At 49.0% G+C, this 12973-nt stretch overlaps 1 protein-coding gene across 2 annotated transcripts in view; it reads right to left on the reverse strand.

Annotated features, from left to right (window-relative positions):
- Nucleotides 1–1956: 1956 nt before the first annotated feature.
- DFFA (DNA fragmentation factor subunit alpha) overlaps nt 1957–12973 on the reverse strand; it is a 12886-nt gene continuing 1869 nt past the window's right edge. Inside the window, exons 2-6 of one of the 2 annotated variants that reach the window (XM_017887940.1) lie at nt 11055–11216; nt 7908–8050; nt 4464–4653; nt 4095–4246; nt 1957–2742 (exon numbers count right to left, since the gene is read on the reverse strand). In XM_017887940.1, coding sequence (XP_017743429.1) covers nt 2530–2742; nt 4095–4246; nt 4464–4653; nt 7908–8050; nt 11055–11216 — 860 coding nt within the window. In that variant the 3' untranslated portion in view covers nt 1957–2529. The remainder of the gene's footprint in view (nt 2743–4094; nt 4247–4463; nt 4654–7907; nt 8051–11054; nt 11217–12973) is intronic. The other variant, XM_017887942.1, reaches the window with a different exon arrangement.

A 12973-nucleotide genomic window follows, 5' to 3' on the forward strand; every position in this document is an offset into this window, starting at 1 on the left:
CTAGGACTTACTGTGATAATTTTTTTTTAAGACAGTCTCCCTCTGTTGCCCAGACTGGAGTGCAGTGGCAGGATCTCAGCTCATTGCACTCTCCACCTCCTGGGTTCAAGTGATTATCATGCCTCAGCCTCCTGGGTAGCTGGGATTACAGGTGCCCACCATCACGGCTGGCTAATTTTTGTATTTTTAGTAGACGGGGTTTTGTCACGTTGGCCAGGCTGGTCTCAAACTCCTGACCTCAGGTGATCCGTCTGCCTTGGCCTCCCAAAGTGCTGAGATTACAGGTGTGAGCCACTGCGCCCGGCCTATTGTGACATATAGTGATATTTCTTTTTTTTTTTTTTGGTGACAGTGTCTCACTCTGTTGCCCAGGCTGGAGTACAGTGGCACAATTTCGGCTCACCTCCACCTCCACTTCCTGGGTTCGAGCAATTCTCGTGCCTCAGCCTTCCAAGTAACTAGGACTACAGGCGTGTACCATGACACCCGGCTAATTTTTTTATAATTTTAGTAGGGATGGGGTTCCACCATGTTGGCTAGGCATGTCTTGAACTCCTGACCTCAGGTGATCCACCCGCCTCGGCCTCTCAAAATGCTGGGATTACAGGTGTTAGTCACTGCGCCCGGCCTATTGTGATATTTCTTTACTTAATAACTAGCCAATGACTCTCTTAATAGCATTCTGTTTTCCTCTAAGCATGCATAAAAAATGGTCAAGTAAGCCCATGATAACTCATTACCTTTTCCCTGCAAGGAGTGTACTATAGATTACCAAACCCGCAGAACCAGTCTGTGTGGAGACAGGAGGAGGACAAACCAGGCTTGCTCTGCTTCACACCCAGAGACTTGGAGTCATAGCACACGGAAATTGCTTTAATGACCTTTTATACCCCCTGCTGATAAAGCAATTAGAAAACTGAAGAGTTTCATAGTGGTAAGATATAATTTAACAATACTGAATTAGATATTAGAAATGGACTCTCCATATGTTCCTGTGGTCTACAAGCTTAATGTGGATCTTTAAACCAACAAATAAAACAATTCATTAACTGGAGAAACAAGTTTGTGGCCATAATCAGCACTCTGTAATGTCCCATCTTCACCACTATCTGTGCTTAAAATTCTGCAGTGCTATCTTCAGAATAAGGATAATGATTTGCAAATACGACCATTTCTTTTCATTGCCCTTGACAATTACCTTTTTAAAAAAAAGAAAAGTAGGGTCTTACTCTATCATCCAGGCTGGAGTGTGGTGGCATGATCAGAGCTCACACTGCAGCCTTCAACTCCTGGGCTCAAGCGATCCTCTTACCTCAGCCTGAGTAGCTAGGACTATGCCTGGCTAACTTAAAATTTTTTTTGTAGAGAGAGAGTCTTGCTATGTTGCCTAAACTGACAATTACTTTATTAAAATGTTTTTTTTTTTTTTTTTCTGGGCCAGGGGCGGTGGCTTACGCCTGTAATCTCAGCACTTTGGGAGGCTGAGGCGGGTGGATCACCTGAGGTCAGGAGTTTGAGACCAGCCTGGCCAATGTAGCAAAACCCTGTCCTCACTAAAAATACAAAAATTAGCCGGGCATGGTGGCGCACGCCTGTAATCCCAGCTACTTGGGAGGCGGAAACAGGAGAATCGCTTGAACCTGGGAGGTGGAGGTTGCAGTGAGCTGAGAGTGCATCACTGCACTCCAGACTAGGTCACAGAGTGAGACTCCGTCTCAAAAAAACAAAACTTTTTTTTTTGAGATACGGAGCCTCACTCTGTTGCCCAGGCTGGAGTGCAGTGACACACTCTCAGCTCACTGCAACCTCTGCCTCCCAAGTAGCTGGGGTTTCACCATATTGGCCAGGTTGGTCTCGAACTCCTGACCTCAGATGATTCGCCCACATCAGCCTCCAAAGTGCTAGGATTAAAGGTGTGAGGCACTATGGTGCCTGGCCTTTTTTTTTTTTTTTTTGGAGATGGAGTGTCACTCTGTCACCAGGCTGGAGTGCAGTGGCGTAATCTCGGCTCACTGCAAGCTCTGCCTCCTGGTTCAAGGGACTCTCCTGCCTCAGCCTCCCGAGTAGCTGGGACTACAGGCGCCCACCACCATGCCAGGCTAATTTTTTTGTATGTTTAGTAGAGATGGGGTTTCACCGTGTTAGCCAGGATGGTCTCTATCTCCTGACCTCGTGAACCTGCCAGCCTCCACTTCCCAAAGTGTTGGGATTACAGGGGTGAGTCACCGTGCCTGGCCAATCACTGCCAATTACTTTTGAACAGAGAACATAATATGTAATTAGAGGAGGTGGGATATTGTTGATGCAGCTATATCACTGAAAATTGGCAGAAGTCCTGAAGCTGGTGGGGCTAAAAAAAAAAAAAAAAAAAAAATTGGTGGAAGGGCATATGTTGAGACTTGGAATAGCTTTTCTGGAAGGTGCTCTAAGGCAGGGGGTAGAGTAGTACATAGGTAGTCAAATGATGAGGCTGAGGGTGTCTACCAATAACAACGCCACAGAGCTTCCTTGGCACACTTCCTGCTGCTGCTATGTGGGATCCTGTTTGGCTCGCTTAGGATTCTGACGTTCTCCAGGTGGTGAGGCCTTCCTTGCCGCGATGCTCCGGAGGGAATGCAAGCTCTGTATCTGCTGCAGGCGCAGGGCGAGCTCCCGCTCACAGGCCTCTTGAACAGTCTCCGTCTTCCTTACGTCCCAGTTCAAAGTAACAGCCAGTGCTTTGGGGTCTTCCCTGGTAACCAACTGTAGCAAGAATAAGAACCCCTGAGAACTGGGCCTTCTGTGCACCTCTCCTGCTGCTCTCCTGACTCTCTTTTGGGGAGTGCGATGAGGCAGTATCTGTTTATGTTACCTCTTTACACTGAAATGCCGGGTTTCCTTTACCATCAATTGCCATGAGCTTTTTTTTTTTTTAGACAGAGTCTCACTCTGTTACCCAGGCTGGAGTAGAGTGGTGCAATTTCCGCTCACTGCAAGCTCTGCCTTCCGGGTTCATGCCGTTCTCCTGCCTCAGCCTCCCAAGTAGCTGGGACTACAGGCACTGGCCACCATGCCTGGCTAATTTTTTTGTATTTTTTCTAGTAGAGACAGGGTCTCACTATGTTCGCCAGGATGGTCTCGATCTCCTGACCTCATGATCCACCCGTCTCGGCCTCCCAAAGTGTTGGGATTACAGGCGTGAGCCACCGCGCCCGGCTGTCATGGGCTTTTTTAAGATGAGTTTTCACTCTTGTCACCCAGGCTGGAGTGCAGTGGTGCGATCTTGGCTCACCGCAATCTCTACCTCCTGGGTTCAAGTGATTCTCTTGCCCCAGCTCCTGCCACCACGCCAGGCTAATATTTGTATTTTTAGTAAAGACGGGGTTTCACCATGTTGGTCAGGCTGTTCTCGAACTCCTGACCTCAGGTGATCCACCTGCCTCGGCCTCCTAAAGTGCTGGCATTAATAGGCGTGAGCCACTGTGCCTGGCCAAGCATGGGCCTTTTCTTACAACACCAACAGGAAGCAGTCCTTGGAAAGTTTACTTGGAGCAACTCTAAGGTCCTCCACCTTCAGGAAATTTAACCGAGCTCAAGTCAACCGCTTCCTTCCCTTCTATCTACAATAGGGAGGTACTTGTGACAGGGACAAGGACAAAGAATCAGAAGTAGCACCCACCCTGGCGGGTCCCCTTCCTCAAGCTTTTAGTTCCCTGTTCTTAGCCAGCAGGTGACGATCCCTCAAGTTTGCCTTTTCCTGTGACATTGACAGACCTCAGGATGGACTATGGATCTTCTTTAACCACGGAAAGAACCAGAAGCCACCTCAGAAGACCGGGCCCCGCTATTCCTCCCTGTCAGAAGCAGTCATTTCATTACCAACCTTGGACCAGAGTCTGTCGGATGATCTGAAAAGTGTATGCATTTTTCTTTAAAGCTATTTTGATTTAGACTAATGAGGTTTTTGCAAATGCTGGGGCATAGAATAGGCAAATTGGCAGCTAGGATTCACAGTCCGCAGAGGTGAACAAAAGGGTCCACACGTCTCTGCACGGTAATACTACATCCCAGGGCATGTCCTTCTCTGTAGCTCAGTGACCCTGGTTTCCGCCCACCTCCAAATCCTGACTAGATAAGCTCAGCTCTGGAGCCGGCTTCTCCCTCAGTGCAGTAAGGATGTGGCTCGCCAGCGTGACGTCCGAGGAGGTCTCTCTGCTGATACCCGTGTCTACTGCATCTGCCTCCTCACCCAAGGCAGCTTTGGACTCTAAAAAGGAGACAGGAGACAGAGATCAGATGTGGTGTGACCATGCAGCCACATGACCAACTCGCCACAATAATTGGCTGGGCAAGAGAGAAACGTGCCCTTCCCGCATCCCAGCAGCTGTGGCTTCAGTGGCTCTGGCTGCATCACAAATAGTGTCCTCCCGAGGGACGCCTCCATCCTGAATTCTCAGAGTAACTCTGCCTGCAGAGAGTCCTACCTTCCTGCTTTGACAAGAGGCTGCCCTCTTTCTCCAAAGCCTCGAGGTACAGCTGCAGGAGCTGCTTGGACTGACGCACTTCCTCTCTTTGGTCAAGCACTTGTTGGAGTGTGTGCTGCAGCTGCTGGACGGTGGCACAACTCTGGCGTAGTTCCTGAGCCAGGTCTGCGCAGGGAGCGTCAACAAGCATCTAAAAAACAAACAGACGCTGAGAAATCTACAAGGACTTTCTTGTTTTTGAGATGAGTCTGCTCTGTTGCCCAGGCTGGAGGGAGATGGCGCGATCTTGGCTCACTGCAACCTCCGCCTCCCGGGTTCAAGCAATTTTCCTGCCTCAGCCTTCCTAGTAGCTGGGATTACAGGTGTTGTGCCACCAAGCCCAGCTAATTTTTGTATTTTTAGTGAAGTCGGGGTTTTGCCATGTTGGCCAGGCTGGTCTCAAACTCCTGACCTCAGGTGATCCACCCACCTTGGCCTCCCAAAGTGCTAGGATTACAGGTGTGAGCCACCGTGCCCGGCCTACAAGGACTTTCTAAACATGGTGTTCTACCTCTCAAATACATCCATTTCAGAACTCACTGAATCCATTTCCCAAAGTTACTTACTATGATGGTTGGCTCAGAGTCAAGAGAAAAGCATGTGATTTTTCCAATTTTCTTCTAGTGTTAAAATTGGGAAGAAGGGTCAGGTGTAGTGGCTTACACCTATAATCCCAGCACTCTGGTAGGCTGAGGCAGGAGGATTGCTTGAGCCCAGGAGTTTAAGACCAGCCTGGGCAACATGTTGAAACCCTGCCTTTACCAAAAATATAAAAATTAGCCGGGCATGGTAGAGTACGCTTGTGGTCCCAGCTACTTGGGAGGCTGAGGTGGGAGGATTGCTTGAGCCCAGCAGGCAGAGGTTGCAGTGAGCTGAGATCACACTACTGCACTCCGGCCTGGATAACAGAGCTAGACCCTGTCTCAAACCAAACCAAACCAAAGTAAAACAACACCAAGATATCATTTCCTCAAAGAGGACTTCCTCCATGTTCCAATCTAGAGTAGCCCCCATTACTCTCCGCATACCACCGTCTGATATGCTTTCCTGTTGTTTTCTGCCTCCCTTCATCAGAATACAAGCACCATTAGAGCAGGGACTGTGTGGCTTGTTCGCCGCTGCACGCCCAGTGCATAGAACCATGACAGGCACAGGATGGGGCTCAATCAACATTTTTGGGGCCAAGCGCAGAGGCTCATGTCAATAATCCCAGCACTTTGGGAGGCCAAGGTGGGAGGATTGCCTGAGCCCAGTTCAAGACCAGCCTAGGCAACATGTGAAGACCTCATCTCTATAAAAAATTAATTAATTAATTTTTTTGAGATGGAGTCTTGCTCTGTCACCAGGCTGGAGTGCAATGATGTGATCTCAGCTCACTGCAACCTCCGCCTCTGGGTTCAAACTATTCTCTTGCCTCAGCCTCCCGAGTAGCTGGGACTACAGGCACACGCCACCACACCCAGCTAAGTTTTGTATGTTTTTGTTTTTTGAGATGGAGTCTTGCTCTGTCTCCCAGGCTAAAAGGCAGTGGTGTGATCTCTGCTCACTGCTACCTCCGCCTCCCAGGTCAAGTGATTCTCCTGCCTCAGCCTCCCGAGTAGCTGGGATTACAGGTGCTCGCCACCATGCCTGGCTAATTTTTATATTTTTAGTAGAGACTGGGTTTCACCATCTTGGCCAGGTTGCTCTTGAACTCCTGACCTTATGATCCACCTACCTCGGCCTCCCAAAGTGCTGGGATTACAGGCATGAGCCACTGCGTCTGGCTCTATTTTTAGTAAAGACAGGGTTTCACCATGTTTGCCAGAATAGTCTTGATCTTTTGGCACCATGTTTGCCAGGATGATCTTGATCTTTTGACGTCGTGATCTGCCTACCTCGGCCTCCTAAAGTTCTGGGATTATAGGTGTGAGCCACCGTGCTGGGCCTTACTATTTTTTTCTTTGAGAGTCTTGCTCTGTTGCCCAGGTTGGTGTGGTATAGTCATGGCTCACTGAAGCCTTGACCACCTGGGCTCAAGTGATCCTCCCACCTCAGTTTCCTGAGTAGCTGGAACTACAGGCACACGCCACCACACCCAGCTAATTTTTGTAGAGTTGGGTTTTACCACATCCAACTCCTGAACTCAGGCAATCTGCTCACCTTGGCCTCCCAAAGTGCTAGGATTACAGGTATGAGCCACTGCACCTGGCCTACAAAAATGAAAAGAAAAAACAGCCCAGTTTGGTGGTTGAAACCTACAGTCTCAGCTGCCCGAGAGTCTGAGGTGGGAGGATGGCTTGAGGCCAGGAGGTCGAGGATGCAGTGAGCTATGATCATGCCACTGCACTGGGTGACAGAGCAAGACCCTGTCTCAAAGAGAAATTTTCTTTGAAGGAAAACATACTTTTTTTATCCCGATCTTGTTTCTTTCTTTTTTTTTTTTTTGAGACGGAGTCTCACTCTGTCACCCGGGCTGGAGTGCAGTGGTGCAATCTCAGCTCACTGCAAGCTCTGCCTCCTGGGTCCATGCTATTCTCCTGCCTCAGCCTCCTGAGTAGCTGGGACTATAGGTGCCCGCCACCACGCCCGGCTAATTTTTTGTATTTTTAGTAGAGACGGGGTTTCACTGTGTTAGCCAGCATGGTCTTGATCTCCTGACCTCGTGATCCGCCCACCTCGGCCTCCCAAAGTGCTGAGATTACAGGTGTAAGCCACCGCGCCCGGCCTATCCCAGTCTTACTAGAGAGAAAACACAAGGAGAGAAGCTAAGCTGCTGGCTCAAAGTCGTGGTGATAGCGCTGGGATGTGAAGCCAGCTACTACAATGCTACATTCTCTAGCAGGGCATCCCTGACCCCAGTGTCCACCTAACTAGGTTTAGGGTGGATCCCAGGCATTTGCATTAAAAAAAAAAAATTTGGCCAGGCATGGTGGCTCACGCTTGTAATCCCAGCAGTTTAGGAGGCTGAGGCAGGTGGATCACTTGAGATGAGGAGTTGAAGACCAGCCTGGCCAACATGATGAAACCCCATCTCTACTAAAAATATCAAAATTAGCTGGGCGTGTTGGTGTGCACCTGTAATTCCAGCTACCCGGGATGATGAGAATCACTTGAACCCGGAAGGTGGAGGTTGCAGTGAGCTGAGATTGCACCACTGCACTCCAGCCTGGGCGACAGAGTAAGACCGTGTCTCAAAAAAAAAAAAAGAAAAAAAATCCGCAGGTAATTCTGCTTCGTGATGAGGGTTGAAAAATCACTCTAGGTGAGAATGAAAAGATGTAAAATCTTAGTTGTAATTTAAGAATTATTTAAAAATCAAGATTAAAACAAAGAAATTGTTATGGCAAGTATGGAAGCTAAGAAGGTGCTGGGCGGGGGACAGAGGCCAGATGAGCATTGCAGCAGATTGTAGAGGAGGCTTACCTGGAGGTCTTCCTCTGATAGGAGGATGATGCTAGACAGATCTTCTTTCAGCTGCCTGGCCACATTCTTCCACTTCAGCCCTGCTCCCCGGTCTGTTTCATCTACATCAAAGGACTCTTGGGAAATCCAAGCTGTACCTCCATCTGACACATGGGAGAAAATGCCAGTCACAGAACAACCTGAAGTGCTGTTTTCACCTCCTCTCCAAGCACACACAGACCTCTTGAGGATCTAGATTAATTTCAATGGGAAAGAAGCATCTTATCTCAAGGATTCACAGGAGGGCCAATCTCCATCTAGGACCTTGATTTTCCCTCTTCTTTCATCTTTTTTTTTTTTTTTTGAGACAGGCTCACTCTGTTGCCCAGGCTGGAGTGCAGTGGCACGATCTTGGCTCACTGCAACCTCCACCTCCCGGGTTCAAGCGATTCTCCTGCCTCAGCCTTCCAAGTAGCTGGGATTACAGGTGCCCACCACCATGCCCAGCTAATTCTGGTATTTTTAGTAGAGACGGAGTTTCTCCATGTTGGCCATGCTGGTCTCAAACTCCTGATTTCAAGTGATCCGCCTGCTTCGGTCTCCCAAAGTGCTGGGATTACAGGTGTGAGCCATCGTGCCTGACCCTCTTTCATCTTTATTTCTGTGTGCAATGGCTCTGTATTCTTCCATAGAAAGAAGCCATTTAAACCCAATGTATGGTCACACATACACAGAATCCCATCACACTTCTCCTTTTGGTTTCTGTGCATCAGGTGTGTCCTGTTTTCGTAAACAAAAACAGTCATTTTTGCCAGCATTTCTCTGGTGCTTGGTCCCTTCTTTTTTTTTGGGACAGAGTTTCACTCCTGTTGCCCAGGCTGGAGTGCAATGGCGCGATCTCGGCTTACCACAACCTCCGCCTACTGGGTTCAAGCGATTCTCCTGCTTCAGCCTCCCGAGTAGCTGAGATTATAGGCATGTGCTACCATGCCCGGCTAATTTTGTATTTTTAGTAGAGATGGGGTTTCTCCATGTTGGTCAGGCTGGTCTTGAACTCATGACCTAAGGTGATCCGCCCGCCTCGGCCTCCCAAAGTGCTGGGATTACAGGCGTGAGCCACCGTGCCTGCCCTTTTTTTTTTGAGACGGTCGCCCAGACTGGAGTGCAGTGGTGTGATCTTGGCTCACTGCAAGCTCCACCTCCCGGGTTCACACCATTCTCCTGCCTCAGCCTCCCGAGTAGCTGGGACTACAGGCGCCTGCCACCATGCCCGGCTAATTTTTTGTATGTTTTAGTAGAGATGGGGTTTCACTGTGTTAGCCAGGATGGTCTCGATCTCCTGACCTCATGATCCGCCCGTCTTGGCCTCCCAAAGTGCTGGGATTACAGGCTTGAGCCACCGCACCTGGCCTGGTCCCTTCTTTAACTGGGGGAGCTGTAGCCATCGATTGCTGTCCCTTAGGCCTGAGTACAAAGGTGGCTGGTAGGGCCACTGCTGTAGGATACTTTCCTCAATTTTGTGGCACACTTCAAGACACGTTTTTTTAAGTCCCTCCCCAAAAGTAATCCCCTCTCAAGACACTTTTTTTTTTTTTGAGACGGAGTCTCGCTCTGTCACCCAGGCTGGAGTGCCATGGCGGGAACTCAGCTCACTGCAAGCTCCGCCTCCTGGGTTTACACCATTCTCCTGCCTCAGCCTCCCGAGTAGCTGGGACTACAGGCGCCCACCACCTCGCCCAGCTAATTTTTTGTATTTTAGTAGAGACGGGGTTTCACCGTGTTAGCCAGGATAGTCTCGATCTCCTGACCTCATGATCCGCCCGTCTCGGCCTCCCAAAGTGCTGGGATTACAGGCTTGAGCCACCGCGCCCGGCCTCAAGACACTTGTTGATCCTTGGTCACCAATGTTAGTCCCCTTTATATCTCCTGTGATGATGATGATGACAGTGACAGGTAACATTTATTGAGTCCTTAACTATGCGCCAGGTAAGATCTAAACGCTTCATATCAGTGGTTCTCAAGTGGGAGTGATTTTGCCCCCCAGGAGACATCTGACAATATCTGGAGTTATTTATTCTTGGTTATCATAGTTGTGGGGGGAAGTTCCTAATATCTAGGATGCTGCTAAACATCCTACAATACAAAAAGCATCCTCTTCACAACTCCAGCCCCAAATGTCAACAGTATCATTGAGAAACCCTGGTTTGATATGTACTATATTTTCTTTACAACAATCTTAGGGGACAGGTTCTATAATTATGATGTCAACGAGGCACTGAGAGGTTATGTAATTTGCACAAGGTCACCTGGCTAGTAAATGGTAGAGCCAGGATCCAGACCTAAACAGCCGGACTGCAGCCTGCAGCACTGAGCTCCCTGCCAGGCTGCATTTTAGTTACTGTCTGTCCATGACTTAGTTGAGAACTGGGCCCATGTCTCATTCATCTATTTTTTTTTGAGACACAGTCTTGCTCTGTCGCCCAGGATGGAGTGCAGCAGCACCATCTCAGCTCACTGCAACCTCCACCTCCCAGGTTCAAGCAATTCTCCAGCCTCAGCCTCCCAAGTAGCTAGGATTACAGGTGCCTGCCACCATGCTCAGCTAGTTTTTGTATTTTCAGTAGAGATGGGCTTTCGCCATGTTGGCCAGGCTGGTCTCAAACTTCTGACCTCAGGTGACCTGCCCACCATGCCTGGCCTCATTCATCTTTATCCCCAGGACTCAGCACCATGTCTAGCACATAGAAAATGCTCAGTAAATGTTTGTTGAACAAATGCTTAAAAAGCCAGACAAATGGCCGGGCGCGGTGGCTCAAGCCTGTAATCCCAGCACTTTGGGAGGCCAAGACGGGCGGATCACGAGGTCAGGAGATCGAGACCATCCTGGCTAACACGGTGAAACCCCGTCTCTACTAAAAAATACAAAAAACTAGCGGGCGCCTGTAGTCCTAGCTACTCGGGAGGTTGAGGCAGGAGAATTGCGTAAACCCGGGAGGCGGAGCTTGCAGTGAGCTGAGATCTGGCCACTGCACTCCAGCCTGGGTGACAGAGCGAGACTCCGTCTCAAAAAAAAAAAAAAAGCCAGACAAATGGCAACTGTGTAGTGAAAGTAATCATGACGGATGCTGTACTGCATAGGCTGTTTTCTATATGGCTAGAGTTTCTCACCTGAATTGTTGTATGCCCATTTCTCATTATTGGCCAACGCCACAAACTTGGTATTGGAAGGTAGACACAGAAAGTAATCGTCATCATCCACTATGGTGCCATCCTCTGCCAGGACCAGGGTGACTGGTGTCAGGGACTTATCAATGGCCAGAATGTCACAGGCTGAAAAGAATAAAATATTTGGCAAATGACAAATAACCATAAGGAAAGTATATCTGTCCCTGCATCTCAAGTAGGTATGGCTCCAGAGCTGAGCAGAACTCCTGGTAGGTAATAACTAGAATAACAATCATCACTTCTAGCACTAATAGAACACTCATCATGTGCCTGATTCTGTTCTAAGTTTTCTTTTCTTTTCTTTTCTTTTTTTTTTTTTTTTTTTGTAGCAGGGTCTCACTCTGTTAACCAGGCTGGAGTGCAGTGGTGTGATCTCGGCTCACTGAAACCTCTGCCTCCCAGGTTCAAGTGATTCTCCTGTCTCAGCCTCCCGAGTAGTTGGGATTATAGGCGTGCACCACCATGTCCAGCTAATTTTTGTATTTTTAGCAGAGACGTGGTTTCACTATGTTGACCGGGCTGGTCTCAAACTCCTGACCTCGTGATCTGCCTGCCTTGGCCTCCCAAAGTGCTGGGATTAGAGGCGTGAACCACGCACCCAGCCCTAAGTGCTTTTCTTTTTTCTTTTTTTTGAGACTAGTCTCACTCTGTCGCCCAGGCTGGAGTAGAGTGGTACAATCTTGGCTCACTGCAACCTCCGCCTCCCGGGTTCAAGCAATTCTCTGCCTTAGTCTCCTGAGTAGCTGGGATTACAGGTGCTGGCCACTGTGCCTGGCTAATTTTTGTATTTTTAGTAGAGACGGGGTTTCACCATCTTGGCCAGCCTGGTGTGGAACTCCTAACCTAATGATCTACCTGCCTCGGCCTCCTAAAGTGCTGGGATTACAGGCGTGAGCCACCATGTCTGGCCTAAGTGCTTTTCATATATAGTATTTAATCTCATAATAATCCTGTAAAGTAGGCACTATTATTAGTTCTGTTTTATAGATGATGAACCCAAGGCTCAGAGAGGTTAAGTAACTTGTCCAGGATCATGCCGTAAGTGCCAAAGCTGGGACTTAAACCCACAAAGTCTGGCTCCTGAAAGTATGTTTACTCCAGCTACTCTGCACTCACGTATGGTACGCATTTGAGTTTTTACTGGAATGAACAACCAAAGTCTGGTCTGATTCCCTGCGAACAAGCAGTCTCTCATTCATTTATTCAGTTGTCCTCTTTTTTTTTTATTATTGAGATGGAGTCTCACTCTGTTGCCCAGGCTGGAGTGCAGTGGTGTATCTCCGCTCACTGCAAGCTCCGCCTCCTGGGTTCACACCTTTCTCCTGCCTGAGCCTCCTGAGTAGCTGGGGTTTCAGGCGCACATCACCACGCCCGGCTAATTTTTTGTGTTTTTCGTAGAGACGTGGTTTCTTCATGTTAGCCAGGATGGTCTCAATTTCCTGACCTCGTGATCCGCCCACCTCAGCCTCCTGAAGTGCTGGGATTCCAGGCGTGAGCCACCACACCCGGCCCTCAGTTGTCTTCTTAAATTCTACGTGTGACGAATGTCAAAAAATACACCAAAAACACCAGGCGCGGTGGCTCGCGCCTGTAATCCCAGCACTTTGGGAGGCCGAGACGGGCGGATCACGAGGTCAGGAGATCGAGACCATCCTGGCTAACACGGTGAAACCCCGTCTCTACTAAAAAAAATACAAAAAATTAGCCGGGCGTGATGGTGGGCGCCTGTAGTCCCAGCTACTCCAGAGGCTGAGCAGGAGAATGGCGTGAACCTGGGGGCGGAGCTTGCAGTGAGCTGAGATCCCGCCACTGCCCTCCAGCCTGGGTGACAGAGCGAGACTCTGTCTCAAAAAAAAAAAAAA

This window comes from Rhinopithecus bieti, unplaced genomic scaffold (genome assembly GCF_001698545.2).
Source record: "Rhinopithecus bieti isolate Rb0 unplaced genomic scaffold, ASM169854v2 scaffold_16234, whole genome shotgun sequence".
NCBI classification, from domain to species: Eukaryota; Metazoa; Chordata; class Mammalia; order Primates; family Cercopithecidae; genus Rhinopithecus; species Rhinopithecus bieti.